The sequence below is a fragment of the Bactrocera oleae genome, chromosome 4, assembly GCF_042242935.1.
Source record: "Bactrocera oleae isolate idBacOlea1 chromosome 4, idBacOlea1, whole genome shotgun sequence".
NCBI classification, from domain to species: domain Eukaryota; kingdom Metazoa; phylum Arthropoda; class Insecta; order Diptera; family Tephritidae; genus Bactrocera; species Bactrocera oleae.
In genome coordinates this window covers 19,491,453-19,512,350 of record NC_091538.1, presented here as the reverse complement: position 1 = coordinate 19,512,350, position 20,898 = coordinate 19,491,453, and the positions used below count along the sequence as shown (strand labels likewise).

Here is a 20,898-nt window from a genome sequence, read left to right as displayed (position 1 = left end):
CTGTTATAAAGGGTGGCGGGTGGTGATGTTTTATTTTTTAAGCTAGTGAGAGGTGCCACTTTGTTAGTATTGTGATAAGAACTATTTGATATTTTTTATGAAGTCAGTATATAACAAAATATTATCTGACTACAATTCGGATTTTTTTACCTAAACTACTCACAAAATTCACACTTATACTGTAATTCCTAGAAATATCAATGCATCTTTCCAAAATTTTACCACTTATCTTTTATATTTGGGTATTCCTGTGTGTCAGCTGTCTGTTAAATGTTTTCATCTGACAGCTATTGTCGTTTGATAGTTTGCCGAATTTTATCTCTCGTGTGTGTTTTGCATTTTTTTTGATTGTAATGTGGATTTTTACAAATTTTGCCAATAAGCGCCAATGAAAAAAGAAGTGGTTAATTTAAAGAAAAAAAGAGTGTAGCATATAAACAGCGTTGTATAAACAAAGTGTCGGAGGTGTGTGACAAACAGCTGGGTGTTCAACATTTAAGGTAAATGCAGCATAAAATTAAGGTTATATAAGTTAGGAATTAATGAATTAATGTGTTGTTTGAGCATAAATTAATATCTTAATGCATCACTGATCGTATTAGTAAAGCACAGATTGCTGTTTAAAAATTTGGTTAAAAGACGCAAAAACTCACTTTCAAATCATCAACGTTTACGGCAACAGCCTGATGACTTACTTCAACATTATTAAAAAGCTAGGCACCGTATTACTACTCATACCTATCCATAAATATGTGTTTAATAATCAAAAAATCCTCTTTACCGCGCAGTAAAACTCTTTATTTCTCATTAAAAGTGATTTTATTAATCAAGGCCACTAGAAAAAAGTATGATGTCATAAGATTAGCCGCATTTAAAATATGAATGTTCCCTCATATTTACATACTTACACAAAGTTTTGGTTTATGAGTTATGAAACAAAATCTTTTTGTATTTATTTGTGTTAACTTTATTTTTGACCATTGCTTATATATGAAAAGGATGTGATCGTAAATAAAATATCTAATATATGAAATAATTAGTAATAAGTATCACATTTACTATCCTTTTATATTATATATTCCTACCATTTGACACATTATTTTTTGCAAGCCGTCTTTTAATAAAATAAATAGCTATATTTCATACTAATTTCCTATAGTATATTCGAGTTCGTTATTATGTTCATAATATTATATATAAATTATCATATTAGAATTTCATTAAAATTTTTTAAATACATATATGTATTTTAGGAAGTTTTCTTGCAGTATATATCCTGTTTTGAGATAATTTTTATATGCAGTGGAAGCTTTTTAACACAGAATTTTTCTATTAACAAATGTTGGCCATAGAAACCAATTTCTAAAAGTGGCTTGCTAAATGTCCATATTTTTGTTATTCTAACGATATTAACGAGAATTTCGGAAAAGTTGTTGAATTTCGCATAGAATATTTGTGCATCTCTTTGGCCGATTTTACTATATACCCAGGAATTCCTTTCACATATTTTTTATTGAAGATTAAAGTGATCTACTAAATTATCTTCCAGTAAGTTTATTAATTTTCCTGTTCACTGGATTCGATAAAAATCTTCATAAAAAACAAAAATCGTATATTTTTTCTTGAGTTTTTCTTTTATTTACTTCGGCTTAGAACTTATTTTAATTTATAGTTATTCATAAATTCAGAATCTGCAGACAGTACGTCTTTCACGATTTTGCTCAATTCAAATGCTTTTTAGCACACCCTTTTTTGGAAATGTGTATTTGCGGTTTTTACCCTAATTGGAATATTCACAGTAGTTTAAAATTCGCTGTTTTAAAATTGAAAGTAGTATTCTATGATATAGCGATTTCTAGTTTTGTATTTCTATTAATGTATTGATAATTGGAGATTTGCACTTTCATTTTATTTAATTTACCCTACATAAACAATTAATTATACAATAATATCAATATTTATTTACTTTTACAATTATTTGAAATAAATATTACTTTGATTTTGCAAAAATTAAAATTGTACTTTGTAAACAATTTCAACTGCGAATGGTTTCTTTTTCTTTTGCACAAAAATAATTACTTTCACAAATATATTTATTAGATCTAATCTTATAAAATATCCCTATGAATAGGTATTTAGTAGTTATGTATGTATGTATGCATTTTAAGCAATACTCATGTAACACATATTTAGCTCCCCGCTTATAGCTAACTAATGCTCGCTAAAAAATTACCCAAAAGTCACCGCAACTGGCTGGCCGCAGCCCTTTAGTCTAGCGAACGTCGCCGCAACTGACGGCCTCTGTTGTAGTTAGCAGTACGATCAAGTATTTCGTTGGAGAGTCGTGCTAATAGTGGCAATTCACGCATGGAAACATTAACCGTTGGCAAGGGACCCAATTTCTGTTGCAATTTCTTTAACGGTTGTACAGTGTGTTCGGGCGTAGCTGGATAACTGACCACGCCAGCATCGACTTCCTGTTTAGCCGACTTGGCGTGTGTGATTTGCACGAGCGGTCCTGCCTTGCCCGTCACTACAACTACATCAACGTCATCTTCGTCGATTTCCTCAACCACTGCTACCGGTTTGGCGTGTACAATATCGTACATTTGTGCTGGTGCCTCCGCGCCCAAAGAATCGGGACGTACACCGGCGCCAGTCACTTGCCGTTCAGGTTGTTTTTGTTGCTGCTGTTGTTGTTTCATTTTGAGCTGCTTCTGTTGCTTCAATGCACATTCATTCATTAGCATTAATTGATCCAACTTGTTGACGGTGGCGGTTAGTTCATGCTCCCACATATCATTGCGCTGTTGCTCACCATCGCCCCCCTCGATAGGGCGTACTGCGAGTATTTTCACCTTCTGGCGCAGTTCTTCGAGATCACGTTCATCTACAACACCATTCAATTCAGTACTATCCGCATAGTCGGCTTCACATTCCTCGGTTTCGGATTCATCACCCACACTGTGGCTCATGGAGGCAGGTTGAGTGCTGACACTCGCTAAATCGCTGGAACGATGCGAATTGCCACTCAGCGATAATTGACTGCCGGCAATTGATGGATAATCACACTTCTCCAACTCTAATTGGAAGTCGGGCAACGGTGGCAGCGTGGTCGTTGTAGGCGAATTTAGTTCGGCACCGACGCCCGGTTCACGTGGACCCGGTGGTGGTGCGCTCATTTGTTGAAAATCGCCACGCTGACGATGTATGTCTTCGCTGATGCGTTCAAGATTGCGTAGCGCTGTGGCGTAGGTGTTCTTTGCTGTTTGTACCTGCTGTTGTAGTTCCTGTATGCGATTCTTTTGTGTATGCAGCTGATCTTGGCAAATTTGCTTCTCTTCGAAGTACGGCCGTGATTTAGTGATGCTGCGACGGAAACGTTCTTCCAGTTGTTGAACCTGAGGGTAGTAGAATTTATTTAGTAATTGGTTTTTTTTAAATTTTTTTTTTTTATAATTTGCTCACCGTTTGTTCTGCTGTGTTGAAGACCTTAGTGAGTTGTTGATGTTCCGCATGACATTCTGCCTTTTGCTTTTCCGCATCCATTACCTTTTGTGTGGCATGATTCAACATTTCCTGCCAGGCATTGTCGAATTGCCACTCGTGTGAATTGGACATAAAACGTTGTTCGGCTAAGGCTACAGTTTCCTTAGCAGCAGCGTGAATTTCTGTGAAAATTACAAATTTATGGTTATTGGTAAAGAATTCATTTTTGAGGAAAAATCCTTTATATGATATGCAAACAATAAAATATAACAAAATTCTAGTTTGCTCTTTTAAATTTTTTTCTTTTGGCTCTACTTTATTTTAATTTATCAGCTTTCAGCGTTTAAACTAACCATTGGCGCGTTGAAATTTCACTGCCGCCTTCTGACACTCTATTTGCGACTCACGCGCTTTTTCCAATGCCTCATAGTATGGTCGTGCCTTCTCAATGCAGCTTCCCAACTTTTTTGATGATAGTTTTAGTCGTCTTGTAGATTCATTTAACAGAATTCGGAATGTGGAATTAGCTTCCTGAAATAAAATGAATGAAAAATGTTTATATTCTCTTGGATGCTATGGGCATTGTGTCTCCAATATATTTACCTCTAATTCAATTTCGAGTTTATTAATCTCATCTGTTGCACTATTGAGATTCTCCAATTCGATCTGCAATTAAAAAAGAAATTTTATTAAAATTTCAAGTAAATTTTAAGAATCTTGATGTTGTATTCTTTTAATACATATATACAATAGATGTAAAAATATATGACAAATACATAAATGTTAGGTTTTTCGAATTTGATCAACATTTCCCATGGCCTAAAGAACTGTCAAATCATTTAAATTTTTATTAATTTTTCAAACATGTTTTAGTAGAGCTAAACTTTATTTTTAATATTTAAGTCTCTGCTTCCATTCAATACACATATAACGATTTCTTCTTAACTTATGTTTTCTATTAAAATTTTATTTTTAATAAACATATTTTTTTATTTCCTTGCAGTCGTCGAAGTTATCGCAGCTGCAATAAAATCAGCTTTGAAGTGCACATAAATCAGCAGCAAAATGCCGAGACCCACGCGTACTGTGAAAGAGCAGGCAAAGGTGGATTTATCCAAAATACCAGTGAGTAATTATGATATGAATTACATATGTACAATATGTCATTATTGTATAAACCTAATTAACACTGTCACGCATGCCAGGCACACGTGGAACGTGTAAATGTCAGCGGTTTGCTGCGCACACACAATGACTACGTTATGAAGGCAGCCGAAGGACTGTTTAAAGCGCGCAATTTTCAAGACCTCATGATTGAGTCAATGAAGTAATTACATATCAAATTTTTAAGTATTTTATTTTTCATTAAAAATCAATTAATTTTCTCTTTCAAAAATTGTTTACAGCGCCAAGTCCTACCTCCATGAATTAGGCATTTTCAAAGATGTACAGGTGCGCGTTGACGTAAGCAAGGGCGAGAACGCCTCACCCAATGGCTATGAGATTACGCTGAAGGGTCAAGAATTGTCGCGCCTTGTTGGCTCGGTAGGCACTGAAGTGGGCCAAAATGAAGGTTCCCTGCGCACCGAATTAAGCATACCAAATTTGTTTGGGCGCGGTGAAAGTGTTTCACTGCAAGGCTCCTACGCAACAACACGCGCCAACGAATTGCAACTGCGGTTCTGGAAGTCATTCTTTCATACGCGCTTCGTGGAAAATCGGCCAGAGTGAGTTTAAGAATATTCAATCTTCTTAATATACCGCTAAATTTGAATTGTTTTTCACATTTATGCAACACAGAATATCACTTTCACTCTTCCGAAACGTGGATCGAATGGATATTAGCTCGTTTCAAAATGCCAATTTGGGTTTCATGACAGATTTCTCAGTTAACTCGCTCTATCCCTTTGAGGTAAGTGTACACCTACTTAAAATACAGTCACTGGCAACAGGCAGCAGGGATGCATCATGCTAAACTGCTACTGGGAGGGTTCAACCTAGCCAGGCTCAGAACAATGATAAACCTCCCCAGAGACAAACTCCGACTCCTTTTCGCACTCTACACTGGGCACTGTAGGCTCAAGAAACACCTGTCAAACATGGGCATGGCTTCTTGTGGCAACTGCCGATTCTGCGACATGGGACGGAAACACCAGAACACCTGATTCTAGATTGCACCGCAATTTGTAGACGCAGGCTCAAGGCCCTCGGTTCCATTTATGTGAACAGGGATCACATTGCCTCAATAGCACTTAGCAAGTTGTTGGAGTTCTCCAGGGTGCTGGGACTTTGGGAATGCATGTGATAGAGGAGAGGGCACAATAGACCTTGGGTCGCAGTGCAAACCTCATATTCATTCTATTCTATTCTACTTAAAATACTTTGCATACTAATGACTTTGGTTTTGTCAACAGCTTACCCACTCCATACAGTATGAAGCGTCTATACGCGAAATGTCACTACTGGCGAAACAAGTTCCATTTAAAATACGTGAACATTGTGGCCCCAAATTGGCATCACTGGTGCGTTATTCTGTAATTTATGATCAGCGTGATAATCCCGTATTTCCCACACAAGGCCTAATGTTAAAATCGGTCAACGAATATTGTGGTTTGGGTGGCAATGTTGCTTACATGAGCAGCACTACGCATGGTGAAATAAGTGTACCATTGGTTGCCGGACTTGTGGCACAAGTTTGTGGTCGCATTGGTGTAATTAAGGAAACTAAAAACACAACAGTACTACCTATCAGTCGTCTATTCTACTGTGGTGGTCCACTGACGCTTAGAGGATTCAAGTATGGTGGCGCTGGTCCAGTGGTGGAGGGCACATCCATCGGTGCGCAAGTGAGATTTTCATTAGTTGCTATTTATGTTTTAGTATTTAACATACTTTATTTTTATTTCTGCCAGACTCACTGGTGCACTGGTCTTCACTTGTGGGGCCCTTTGCCGTTCAGTCACGTATTCAAGGGATTGGCTAACAATTTCCGTACTCATTTATTCTACAATTGTGGAGGCTTCAACTCATTTTCAACAGGTATGATAAAAAAAAGTTTTTTTTTTTAGCATATAACATATAGAGATATGAGAACCATTTTTATAAAGATTTCATTTTCGGTAGAAAAAAATTATTTTAACTTTAAATAAAAATCTTTTTTTATTTTGAAAATTAAGTTTTAAACATTGTCTTGGTTTAGTTTTTTTTTTTTAGTTTACAAATTATTAGTTTTAGCTTTTAATCATTATTTTAATTATTGTTTTTCTGGGCCCTATCTCACAGCTTGACATTTTCTGTGGAAAAATCCTTCACAATCTTAACTATGTAATACTTTTCAAAATAATACGCCTTTCAACTTAACTCAAAGCATTCGGTGTACCGAATTTACACAACATTTTAAAGAGGGATGGGTTAATTTTTTTTTTACTTGCATTGATACTTGTAAAACTCAACAGTATTCCCTCCGTCATTCGTCCGTGTATGAATTTGGTTAAGAGGGTAAAGAGAGTAATTAATAAATTATAGAAAATTACTTTGCTTAAAACGGTTATAAAAAAGAAAAAGCACAGGTAATAACGGTAACTGCCATATATTAACGACAACCAAAAATCAGTTCTAAAAATTGTCATTCCGAATGCTATTTTACTAGTGGAAAGAGGGAAGCTTTTATCAGTTTTAAAAGTAGGAGTGCTCATGTTAAGCTGGGGTCTACCCTGGTACAATTGCACAGAGTTCTCCAAGCTATAAACCTTTCCCCCTACCATCGGGTCTATTGATATTCGATTTGAAGCTATTAAAAGTCGTTTTTGTCATATATGTAAAAAATCAACAAAATAAAAAATAAAATGATATTAAATAAATATTTTTTGTTCTTACTTAAGCAATACTGAAACTTATAAAAAATTTTTAATAAAATTAATAAAAAACTATTTATTTTTGTGCTGCTTTTTTATTTCTTTCTTCTCAAAAAGTTATGAAAATAGAAAAAAAAAAGAAATTATATTTAATTTAAACCAAAAGTTTATTACTGAAAGAAGAAAACATTTTTACAGGCTTTTTTTTCTATTATGCCACTTTTTTTTATCTATAGATATGTAATTTACTAATACAATATAAATATATATACCAATAAAATGTTTATAAGTATGTATGTATGAAAGTTTTTTAAAGTATGTTTTTTTTTCGTTCTTCACTTTTCTAGAAAACATGCGCAGCGCTTTTGGTATTGGCCTAGCATTTAAATTAGCCGAACGAGCACGCATTGAAATGAATTATTGCATACCGGTACGCAAATATGCGAGCGACAAACCAGTGAATGGTTTCCAATTTGGCATTGGCTATGAATTTGTCTAAAATTGTTTGGAGTGGATAAATAATGTGACAAGTTAGCGTTAGAAGAACTGTCGGAGAGGACAGACTAGACCAGCAGACTAGCAGCAAACACTATTGTAACTACTACTACCATTGCAAACACACACACATACATGCAGCAAAACTTTCGTCGTTCATTCATTTGTCTGTTGTTTGTCGTTTAATATTATTATTATCACTTTTTGTTGGCTCGCCCAAAGACATTAATTGTTTAATATTTGTTTTTACTGTAGTAATTGTAAGTTAAATATTAACTAAGCCAGTCAAAAGTCACGCTTACACATCAACATATACAAAGCATGTACATGAAAAAGGAGACGGAGTTGATATTGTGAAGAAGGCAAAGCAATGGGAGCTACAAAAAAACCTTGTCAAACAAAATATGTGCAAAAATACTTAAACGAATACAAATACATTTAAATTATATACGATAAAGATATATATTATATTAGTTAATGCTAAATATCAAATAAATTGACAAATGAAAGTGGATCAAATACATACACAACTAAACTAATCTGCATGTTTACATTTGAAAAATATCACATATCCAGTTTAGGACAATAAGAAGAGTTTATGCAATGTGACTAACCGCTTTGTGGTAGATGGGTTCGAAACCTAACCAAGACGAAATCTAGTATCATAAAACTCACCCTTCACCTGCAATTCCCAACATAAAGAGTGTTTTAGTGACAGAGAGAAAACTTCAGAAACTGCTCAGAAATTAAGAATCTAAATTTTTGTATAGAAAAATTGAAATGCCCCAAAACTAACGAAAGAAAACCGTAAAGTATAGTTCAAAGTCAATTATAACAAAACCAATCAAGCAAAACGCACCACTTCCCTAATCACCCTAAACGAATCGAAACGAACAAAATGTGTATACAATTAAAAAAAACTAGCCTAACAATCGTCATCAATCTTAACACGTCAACAAAATAAAATAAATTTAGTTTATCATAAAGAACAGGATGGGTGAAAATAAAGCCAATAAACTGACCGACTCCCGTTAGCGCAGCAATAGTTGATGCATTTAACAAAAGTAGGTCAGTGTTTTTTCATGATTTATTTAGAGAACCATTTAAACAGTTCAGAAACAATTTAATCAAATAAACGTGATCGCAACAAACAAACTGAGAACTAGAATTCAAATAAGTGGTGTTGGAGCTACACAAAGGCAGTGTGTAAATTAATAGCACTGAGTGGCACACACAACAAACGAAACAAATTCGTTTTTGAGGTTAAATTCAAAGTGGGTTAAAGTTCTCAGGCAAATAAATAAAATAAAAATTATTCTTAACGAACATTTAAATACGTTCTCAGTATTGTTTCAGTTTGAAAATGGTTTAGTGCATTTTAGTAAATAAAGTAATTTAATAAAAATTTTACAATTGCAGTGGGAAAATTTATGTGAATTTAAAAAAATATTATATATCTATAAGTGGTGTGGATTTAACCTTTTTTTAGTATTGCAATTGTTTTAGTTTTTAGGCATTATTTTTTAATTATTTAGTAAAGCTTATATTGATTGCTTATTATTTAAATTTTCAGAATAGTTAGTATTTTTTACAGTGAATTACTTTTTGTATAATTGATTTCTCTATTTTATATAATATTATACTATATTTCTGTTATTTATTTGAATCTATCTCATTTAATAACTTAGTTGAACTTCCTGTCTTAATAATAATAATGTAATAAATTTGCTTTAGTTTTTAATTACTAAAAATTAAAAATTAAATAACTTTAAGCGAATTTGTTACACCGAATGTACTTAGTAATTTACTGAAGATCGCTTTTTAATAACAATTGAAAACAATTACACATAAAAGGTTCAAACATACATACATATATACCAGCGCCGTTAAACGATTGAATTGTTATTCATAATTTTTTGTAATAATTTTTATGTGCATGTATTTTGTGCAATATGTCTCGTTCACACTCACCAAACTATACCTTGCGATTTTTTTTTAATTTTTTGATTCAAAATTAATTTTTTTTTGGTTAAAAATTAAATTTTTAAATTTAAGATGTTTGAGACATATTAATTTTATAATAAAAAATGGAAAATTGATGAAAATTTTATTTTTAATCCCAAACATATTGGGTTAGAAATTGATAAAATATTTTTTTATCCATAAGGCAAAAAGAGCTAAACTATGTATGCTGATAATTTATTGAAAGATTTCCTTTTAATAAGATAACCAAAATGGTAGAATGCGAAAGTAAACATTTTTTGTTTGTTTTTAAATATTATATAAATTATAAACTTGGGATTAAATTTTTTTTCTTTTCGCACAGACATTTAAGATGAAAATTAAAAAAAAAATTTCAATTAAGATTTTCGGTAATTCATTGTCTTAATATAATGAATTATTTGCAACCCTGCCTACAACACATAATCGTTAAGAAAAAATCGACTGCCTCTTTATATCCTTTTTGGCGTATTCGCTTTTTGAAAATTTGTTATATATTATGAGTTTAAGTGCCAATGTAGCAATTAATATTTTTCACACAATAATTCACAAACTAAATTTTAAATATTTCAATTAACTTATTTTAATATTTTAGTTCGCTTGAATTTGTTGTTAGTCATAAGAAATAAAAATCATTATAATAAAAATGAAGTATAAATTGTTTTACAAAAAAATAAAAGTAAACAACCAACATAAAATATTGACAAAAAATTGTCATTCCCGGGTTAGTGAGGTCTACAGCTTTGTAATGCGCAGAGACCCCGTGGAGTGATAAGGAATATTTTCTATAGCCCCGTTGTGTAATGGAAAACGCATTTGAAGCAGCAACTTTCCGTTGGTACAGCAATACGGGCAAAGGCAATGGGGAAATACTGAACAGAAGCGAAAAGGAGAAATGTCCAATTTAATTAAGTAAAATTCAAATTGAGAGCTCAGACGTCCGCAGCGAGATTCGAACACGCGACACCACGAGTAAGCGAACGTACGAAGTTCACGACAGTTAAACAGACTCGGCTAACTAACAATTACATTATTTGTGTCAAATGTTTCATTTCATCGCCATGATTGCATATTCACAATAGTTGCTTAAGGAATTAGTGCCATTGAACTGCTATGAACGAAATCTTAAATTGAAAAATAAAATATATATAAAATATGGAAAAAATAATTAAAAGAAGATAATAAAACATTAACGCATAACCATCTATTCTTTAAATTATTCAAATCTTTTAAATTTATACTGCTGAATCGAACTTTCATTAGCATTTCAATAATTGAATATGTACATATTTTTTTCAGTCGATGTTACAATACCCTACACACCTTACTATATCTATTATTATAACTTTTGAACGTACACATAATTTATTTAATGCAGAAATTACGACACAATCATCAATAAGTGATGTATATTTAATTCATCACTATACACTCTTCCGTTATATATTTCCCTACTTTATACTTTTTCGCATGATGAACATAACTGCACGAATAATAAATAATTTTAATATGCATATCCATGTGTGCGTCACTTCAAGGATATTCTCTACAATTATTTAAGTTAAAATTCAATAATCCATCCATCAAATATTCACTCAATTTATTTGCATTCGCCACAAAGCAATAATTTTACAGATACTCGTACTACGCTATTTAGCAAAAAATATAATAAAAAGGTAAACAGAGGCAGACTGGCATGAGTGCCTACCTAACCTACTAATAAATTTAATTGATTACCACGAGTGTGAAAAAATCATGCAATTGAAAGTGTCCGTTATATGGATGAGATATTGTTATTACGAATAATGATGACAGGTATGTAAATAGTTGCCGGTGTGAAAAGTAAAAATGGACGGTGAAAATGTGTGAGAGTTTCCGAAACAACCATGCATTTTTAATTTTATTTTAATTGAAGTGTTTACCAGTTGTGATAAAAATTGTGTTGCAAGAAGAAATTAATTGAAGATAAAAAAATATAAAGCGAATATATTAGCAAAATTTTAATTTATAAAATCAAAGTATTTAAAAACTCAAAATAATGGACAGAAAAATTAAAATATCGGAATAATCATCAAATTTGGCTTTTGATTTTAATAGCTGTCAAACTACAATATTAACTTGCAATTTGCATTTTGTACAAAATTTAATAAACTCGATTGGAAAACTAACTTTTTAAAGTTAAGGGTGAGCGGACAAAAAGGAAAATATAAAAAGAAAACAAGTTGATTTCGGTTGCGCCGAAGCTATAATATCCTTTTTCAGAGATTGTACCATTGCTTTGGACAATAATCCACGCCAAACTTCGTGATATATCTCGTCAAATAAAAACTTGATTTTGATTGATTAGTTTGTATGGCAGCTATATGTTATAGTGGTTCCATATCATATGCTGTAGGTTCCGACAAATAAGCAGTTTCAGATCGATGTCTCAAAAGTTAAAGGACTAGTTCGCGTATATACAGACAGGCAGACAGCTAAATTGACTGAGACCATCACGTTGATCATTTATATACTTGTATGTCTATGCTTCATACGGTCTCCGACGATTCGTTCTGTGTGTTACAAACTTCAGGCCAACTTAATATATCCTTTTCATGGTATAAAAATTAACAAAAACTGTTCACATTTCACTTGCAGCACACCAAACTTCAAAATTGAATGCACTTTAGCTTATTACGTTATTTCGTTCATCAAACAACTTTTATGTGCAATGTTGCTTGTTATGGTGCCACCCAACTCACCGTCACACAGTTCACGCCGGGAAGCCAATGAACTTTGCACAAAAGCGTAGTTCGAAATAAAGTGATAGCAATTGTTGCTGTTGCAACTACGAATACTAGTACTTTACCACGGTTGTTGCACTATCCAGCATTGCAACTGCAACTTAACTCAAACGTGGGTAAACATCTCTATAAAATTATGTTATTGCATATAGGGAGTTTCAAAATTTGTGGATTTCAATATGGGTTCATATCTTTCTTTAAGTTCTATTCTGAAAATAATAAAAAATCTGGGTAGACCCAAAGATCGTAAGACTTACATATACTTGGGGGATGTACATATTCAAATACATGAAAGTTTTGCGATAGCACTGCTTTAGAATGGATACTATACACTCATAATCTTGCTAAAATGTTATATTTGCCCCTGAATACAACTAAGTATGGTGAATGAAATAATGGGCAGCAATGGACGATACGTCAAAATTGTTAAAATGATTAATTCTAAATTAATTTTTACAACAATTGAGAAATATAAATAATTTTAAATTAGACCGTAGTCAGACACCCTTTAAAATGCGATGTACCATGCGCAAAATAGCTGGAAAATGCCATAAAACTCTCATGGAATTACGTATTGTATAGAGCAGCGGATGCCAAGCGCGGATATAGCAAACTTTTTGGCGTTGCACTGCACAAAAAATGGATGAATTTACAATGAATGTGCCGGCACAGCAACAGAAGCCGTAACGCAAGCAACAAAACTCGAATAACGGCATTCAATTGAATTGAAATAAATCAAAATCACTCTGCCGCTTACAATTTCCGCCCAAAATAGACGCTCAGTGGAGAATGCAACTAAAATTTCATCTCGACGTATCGCCTGATACCAGGAAAGTCATACATATCATGTAATTTATAATTATATCTACGAATATATACATTTCATCATAAGTATATTCGCACATAAGAAATTTATTTACATTACATTAAATGAATAAATGCAACAACTAATGGATAAATAATTTATAAAGAGCATTAAAATTCCTTGAGTATAGGAACTAAAAAATCTTTGATTTGTTTTTGCTCATTTTTATTTAATTGAATTTCTATTTCAATTTTCATTGCATTTCAATGCTTTTCCGGTTCGATCAATGACTAAAATAGTTACATAAATACACACTTCTACATATTTATGTATATAAACACACTATACAAACAGACATATGTACCTAAGTATGAATTTTTTTGTATTTTTCTAAACAAAACTCATCTCAAAATGGCCTGACATAAAACACACTTACTTAAGTGCTTCGAAACTCACCTGGACATGTTAACGGCGTACAATGAAGTTTTATTGTTTTCGCCAACACTGGAATTCCAATTGATTTAACATGCAATACTCGCACATAAAAATAAATTGATTTCATTTATGCACAAATTTCTCTAAGTCTTTATATACATACATATGTATGTACATAACATAAGTACGCAGCTCCACTGTTACTGAGGAAGTGTTAAATAAAGAAACTGATAAGTGCGCCGATATTATGCATACATATAGAGTGCGTTCGAGCTACGTAATAATTGCAGCAGTACAGTTACTGTGTTGCATATTTGCTGATACTCTGATACAAAAAGTGACAGTAGAACGTGATGCTGTTGCAAGTGTTGCCAAAAATTCACGCAGAATGTGATACATTGACAAATTTGCAACACTGCTGTCGTGATTGCCATATCGAACGCACCCATACTCGTATGTATTATTGTTTTTGTCTGAACAAATTAAGGCTGAACAGTGGCAATTTACTGGCTTACAGCACGTGGCATTATCATAATGTTGAAAGTCAAAAAGGCCACTTAAACAAAGCAAAACAATCGCCGCATACTGTAAGAAGAAATTAAAAATATGTCTCGGTGCGTTAAATGATCATGTGTTAACAACAAATCTCAGAATATACAATTTAAAATTGTTAAAATTTCATTTACATTATTTGAAGTTGTGTTCGAAAATTAACCTTGAACTATGCTTACATCTATCCAATAAAGATAATAAATGATGTGTATATGGTATAAAAGCGAAACACCTACACCACCACTCGAAGAAATAACATATATAACGGTAGAGATCTTAAACAACAACATTTTTTATCCTGTTCGATCCAGTTTATTCTCATGTCCATACTTAGAAGATCTACATATTTTCAGAAGAACTAAAAATCTCAATATTGATAAAACATATACTTAGATATATTAGAAAATTAATCATTCTGGTCAAATTATTAGCCATATTTAATAAAGGTAAACATTTGATCACATTTAATTTTTATTCACCTGCAGCGGTTAAGCTGATATCTGTATCGCAAGCCTCATCAGTTTTAGAATCTACAAAACACAATAGTCTTCAGGGCAAAAACTCGTTTTAATTGAATCTAAAAACATTTTTTGTAAAAGACCATCAACTTTCTTGTAAGTGAATCTAGTTAACTGTTATAATTTGTAACTATGAAGAAATGACCTACCTATGATTAACCTTCTTTAAGTAGAAAGCAAGCACTTTTCCAAAATTACTAAACTGAGCAACCTAGTTTAGTAATTTTGTTTAGTTATTAAAAATAGTATATAACATGTAATTTATAAAATATTTTATGTAGAACTTTCGTAAATTTGACGGCCATTTCGTATTCCGAAAAAAGTGGACTAGTTTAGTACTTGAAAAATTAATTTCCACAGCGCTGAGCCAGTTTGACAACTAAAGTAGCAATTTTCCTGCTTGTTGTTTGGTTAATTAGTACTTAAGAAGATACGTGGACGCTTTATTCTGAAACACATAAGATTATCGCTGCACGACGTTGTTATTAATGTGAGTTTTACAAAAGATGGCAATTTCACAGCACTGACAAGTTGTTTATAAAAGCATTGAAATGTACTTACATACATATATGTATATAAAAAGTCTTTCACATATTTTTGATATTATTATAATTATTATATGGTCACTTAAACACATATGACCATATTGATAAGTACATGAACTCTACCCCTATCAACTTTCGCGAGAAAATATATTACAAAGGTATAAACTCAAAAATGTTTAATTTTTGTGTAATTGTGTAAACGCGAGATATCGACTAATAAAACTTATATTTTGCTATATAAATAATATAAGCTCCATTTCACGGATAAGATCAAGGCACAAACCTCATATGGTAGGAGAACCTCGGCCAAGCACCTAGTAGAGTTTACTATGGCGACTTTACTTTGTTAAAACAAGAAAAAACGTTAACTTCGGTTGCGCCGAAGCTATAATACCCTTCACAAAAACAAAGGCCCCTTACAAGAACTTGATTCCGAACGTTCAATTTGTATGGCAGCTATATGATATAGTGATCTGATCTGCCTTATTTCGTGAAGATACCTCGTCAAATAAAAAAATGTTCCATGCCAGCACTTTACTCCGATCGTTCAGTTAATATGGCAGCTATATGCTATAGTCATCCGATCCATACAATTTCTTTGGAGATTAGATTAATGCTTTAAATAATAATACATGCCAAATTTCGTGAAGATACCTCGTCAAATGAAAGAGTTTTCCATACAAGCACTTCATTCCGCACTTCATTTTGTATGGCAGCTATATGCTATAGTCATCCGGTCCATACAATTTCTTCGGAGATTAAAATTACAAATTTCGTGAAGATACCACGTCAAATGAAAGAGTTTCCCATACAATTACTTGATTCCGATTGTTCAGTTTGTATGGCAGCTATATGCTATAGTGGTCCGATATCGGCTGTTCCGACAAATGAGCAGATTCTTGGGGAGAAAAAAAGTGTTCAAAATTTCAGATCGATATCTCAAAAACTGAGGGACTAGTTCGCGTATATACAGACGGACAGACGGACGGACGGACAGACAGACGGATATGGCTAAATCAATTCAGCTCGTCACGGTGATCATTTATATATATACTTTATATGGTCTCCGACGTTTCCTCCTGGGTGTTACAAACTTCGTGGCAAAATTAATATACCCTGTTCAGGGTATAAAAATAGGATTCTATATTTTGGGAATTAAATCGGAATTCATGCATTGCTAAGCCCACAAAGTGCCATCAAGCGAAAACATATAAAAAGCTCTAAAGCTCCAAAACCGTTATTTGGTAAAAGGTATCGTTGTGGGAATGTGGACTGAAAATTTTTAAAAAGTAGGCGTGGCACCGCCCGCTAAGAGGTTTAATGAGCATATTTCAGAAACTCCTTAAACTATTTCAACTAAACTTGCTATGAGGAAGTTTTTTGAAAGCTTCTTTCTGTACTGTGAAAATGGGTTAAATCAGATGATAACCATGCGTCAGAGACATACAATTTTTTAACCGAGATGATACGAAATGTTTGGGAGCCGGAGTCAAAACTGGAGAATGGGCGTGGCACTGCCAATCTTTGCGTGAAATCGAATATCACAGAAACTACCTAATCTAATTTTGTACATAATATTATTATGATTTTTTTATGTTATGTTGTGAATATGGGTGAAATCGGGCTACAACCACGCCCACTTCCAATATATTACAATTTTAAATTACATATAATTCTTTCACTTTACAGTATATAAATCGAAAGCCAATGTTGTTATCGATAAGTATATGGACCTCAGTGCCTATTACTGATGTTTTACCGAAAATATCAGTCAATTTGTGAGATAACTAAATGAAATTTACAGATCGTTTTCTGGAAATAATATGTGATGTTGTCGAAAATGTAAAACATCAGTTATACTTCTGCTAGCCCACATTTACATAATATAGGGATTTTCAAAGATCTCTTATACTTTATACCTTATACGAGGTGTGTTCAAAGAAAAAGTTGAATTTTGAATATATTTGAAAAGTACTTTTTTATTCATCAATATCTATTTTGTCCCCTTCATAGTAAACTCCCTCGGATATAATACATTTATGCCAATGTTTTTTCTACGCACTTCTGAAATGCGCTTTTAGGTATGGCCATCAGCTCTTTCTTCGATTCTGACTTGATCTCATCAATTGTAGCAAAACGCTTTCCTTTCATTGCTTTCTTCAGTTTGGGGAATAGGAACAAGTCGCAGGGAGCTAAATCTGGTGAATAGGGTGGTTGAGGCATAATTACGGTTTTGTTTTTGGCCAAAAAATTACGAATAAGCATTGATGTGTGAGCTGGCACAATGTCGTGATGCAGAATTCACGATTCGTTTTTCCACAATTTCGATTGTTTGAGCCGTATTGCTTCGCGCAAAGGTACATAACCTCCTTGTAGTATTCCTTATTAACTGTACGACTTTTTGGCAGAAACTCATGAACCACCACACCATTGTAATCAATGAAACCAGTGAGCAAAACCTTCACATTTGATCGAACTTCGCGTGCCTTTTTCGGTTTTGGCTCATCTGACAGGTTCCATTGGGAGCATAGGGCCTTGATTTCGACGTCATAACCATATACCCACGTTTCGTCACCTATTATGACCAGTTAGAGCAAACCACGATCGTTGTTGACGTCATTCAACAACTATTGACCGATACTAATGCGATATTGCTTTTTCCAAAAATTTTGCAATTTCGTAACAAAAATCGAAGAACACACAAAAACGTGACTAATCTTTTCTGTTGTCAAACTGCTAATCGAAATTGGTTCCTAATGCGGGCACATGATAAGCATAACAAAAACAATATATCAATAATCGAATGTACACAGCCCTCGTAAAATCAAAATTCACCTTTTCCTTTGAAAACACCTCGAATATTGGTCAATAGGTCAGGTATCTTAATGGACTCAGAGAGCATATTTCCTAGTAATGCCAAAAATGGATAAATAGTTCCCCTAGCCCAAATACACAGAATATAATGGTTTCTGATTTTCTAGCTGATTTTAAACCGTTTATGTTGGTCAATATATGTGATATTTCAAAGTTTTCATAAAAATAATGCAGTTTAGCGCTGAATATGATTTAAATCGATCTAAGCCGTGGTCTAAGCCCCGTATACCTAATATAATGCTTAACTGGTTTTGGCCTCTTTGGCTTTTAGCACTTGAATGTCAGTTGAATTTATGAGTTAATTTTAATATCCATATCTCAGATATAAAACGAAATATAGTAATGAGACTAAGTGAGTCTACGACATATATTATAAGTTAATATGATCCCGAATTTCATTGTAATCTTTACACCCTTTCGTTGAATAATAAATGTTGAATTTTTTAATATAAAGTTTTGCAAAAACCTGAAAGTATTTTCTCGGCTTTGATCCTTGTGACAATGTAAAATGTTCGAGTACTCCCGAACTTAGCTCTTCCTTATTTTCTCACATGCGCCACCGTCAATTTCAAATTAATGCATGCTAAACGTTGACGGCATGATAATAACAACTTGCGATTATTAATATTATTTTATGTTTTTTCTACTAATTTATCGAGACTACCTGCTTTCCATGCAGTTGAGTTATGGTCAGCAACTTTGGCGCAAAGAAAATTTTGAAGCAGAAAAACTGGTATCTGTACACTTGAATGCGACGCATATCGCTTACTTGGCGACCCCTGAGTGTGCGCTATATTTCATTTTTTTCTTGCAATTTTTTTGTATTTGTTGTGCGCATTTTAAATTGAAGCACTTTAATGACCAAGCAAAGCGGACGCGACATTAAATAATAAAAATAAACAACAAAGCCAATACGATACATAATCCACCTCAGGTTTTGATCTCAACAGTTTTTACTGATTGAGCATTTCCTTTGTTGTTTTTTTTTTTGTGATTTTTGCATTTATATTTGTTTTTATTTTTTCGAACACATGCGAATGTGCGGTGTAGTATATTATCCGAGCAGCGTCGCGGCGATTCAACCGGTTTATTATTTACCTTTTTTCGGCAGATCTTTCAAACTGGCTTTGTACTTTGAATGCAGAGAAGTACTCATAATGGTTCGTGCTGGAGAAGGAACCGCTTAGCTTAGAGCGTCACTTAGCGAGCGCAGTTAGTGGATCGGTGGTGCAATCAGGCATGTGAGTATACCTGTTCGCAATGCCGCTTTACAGTTTTTACGGTATGAAATCGTATACCGCCAGACATACATACATACTTACAAATGTGTGGTGGTGGCGTTGATGACGACCACGCCAAGCTCCGTACCACGTCACGCTGAGTACCAATAGTTCAAACCATTGTTGTGCTGTGTTCGGTAACCAGTTTCTGATGAGCTTTTTCACCTGGCCTTTCGTGTGTATTTTACTTTACTTTGTTGTTTGTGCATTGTTTTCTTCTAGTTTTTTTGTATTTGACTTTTGTTTTCTTTTTTCTTTGAACATATTTCGTGGTTTGTTTGCTTTGAACTTTCCGGGAATTCAGTGCTGTCCAGAGTAAACCACGCTGTTGCTAACATATATTTCTGATTTTTGGTTGTTTATCAATGCCATAAAAGTTGTGTGTGCACTTTTTTGTGGTAAGCTTGGCTTAAAATGAATGCCAAACATTAAACAGAGCATGATATGTTCTTTTTCAAAGAAATTCAAGAAAATAGTAAACATTTTAGTAGTAAACACATTAAAATTATGCGAAATAGTTAGTGTAAGCGGCACATTTAATATTTATTAATTTAAAAATAAGATTCAGCGCATTCAAAGTCCAAATTAACACATTTAGTAACTCAGGGCATAAAAATTAGTGATGAAGATCTATATATAATTTTTAACTATTCAGCGCGTTCCAATTAAAATTCTGCGCATTGAAACCAAGATTCAGCAAGAACCAAACAACTGACATTGCTGACGATAGTACCTAAAAATTGTGAGGTGACAGTTGTGAACTATTCAGCGAATTCCAAGTGAATGTCAGCATATTGAAAATGAGACTAAACACATTTGAGTATACATTAACGTTCGTATGCAATTCAGAAACATTTTCTTTATACTTCTAAAGCATTTTAAAATATTCAACAGTACGCCATACAAAACACGAGTACAATTTAAATGTGTAGTACAAATCCGGTTATCTTTGTTGCGGATGAGCTTCTCATTTGAAAAAACAAAATAAACATTCAGCCGTAGATTTATGCATTTGAGTTCACGAATATTTGTAATTTAGAATGTTGAAAACATTTCAGCTGATTCCTTAACTAATAAGAAATTTTAATATTGTTTAGTTAGTTAACATCTAAAAATCTAGTAATTTCAAAAGCCGATGAAGTAGTTGACAATAAGGGTAGCTTATTATATTTGCAAATTTCCTAAATATACCTAAATGAGGCGAATTTACGCGCACTGCCCTCACTTAATTTTGTAAAGAAAAAATCAAATCAGTGTAAAAATATTT

General features: G+C 33.2%; 2 protein-coding genes across 3 annotated transcripts in view; one reads left to right on the top strand and one right to left on the bottom strand.

Moving 5' to 3' along the window:
• Positions 1-289: 289 nt before the first annotated feature.
• Positions 290-8,377, top strand: LOC106617010 (SAM50-like protein CG7639). The gene is made up of 8 exons (XM_014233967.3): positions 290-500; positions 4,493-4,614; positions 4,695-4,816; positions 4,896-5,216; positions 5,290-5,401; positions 5,904-6,335; positions 6,402-6,528; positions 7,691-8,377. The coding sequence occupies exons 2-8, from the start codon at positions 4,555-4,557 to the stop codon at positions 7,840-7,842; spliced, it is 1,326 nt and encodes a 441-aa protein (XP_014089442.2). The 5' UTR covers positions 290-500; positions 4,493-4,554; the 3' UTR covers positions 7,843-8,377.
• pcs (SH3 domain-binding protein parcas) overlaps positions 2,076-20,898 on the bottom strand; it is a 41,136-nt gene continuing 22,313 nt past the window's right edge. Inside the window, exons 1-5 of one of the 2 annotated variants that reach the window (XM_036374141.2) lie at positions 11,295-11,375; positions 4,093-4,155; positions 3,843-4,020; positions 3,469-3,671; positions 2,076-3,401 (exon numbers count right to left, since the gene is read on the bottom strand). In XM_036374141.2, coding sequence (XP_036230034.2) covers positions 2,268-3,401; positions 3,469-3,671; positions 3,843-4,020; positions 4,093-4,155; positions 11,295-11,360 — 1,644 coding nt within the window. In that variant the 5' untranslated portion in view covers positions 11,361-11,375 and the 3' untranslated portion in view covers positions 2,076-2,267. Of the gene's footprint in view, positions 3,402-3,468; positions 3,672-3,842; positions 4,021-4,092; positions 4,156-11,294; positions 11,376-20,898 lie in introns of those variants that run through there. The other variant, XM_014233966.3, reaches the window with a different exon arrangement.

Excerpts from the sequence above, each read along its gene's own strand:
- LOC106617010 (XM_014233967.3), top strand. The coding sequence starts at position 4,555 with ATGCCGAGACCCACGCGTACTGTGAAAGAGCAGGCAAAGGTGGATTTA. Across the intron at positions 5,217-5,289 it reads TTCGTGGAAAATCGGCCAGA|AATATCACTTTCACTCTTCC; the intron begins GTGAGTTTAAGA and ends TATGCAACACAG. Across the intron at positions 5,402-5,903 it reads ACTCGCTCTATCCCTTTGAG|CTTACCCACTCCATACAGTA; the intron begins GTAAGTGTACAC and ends TTTTGTCAACAG.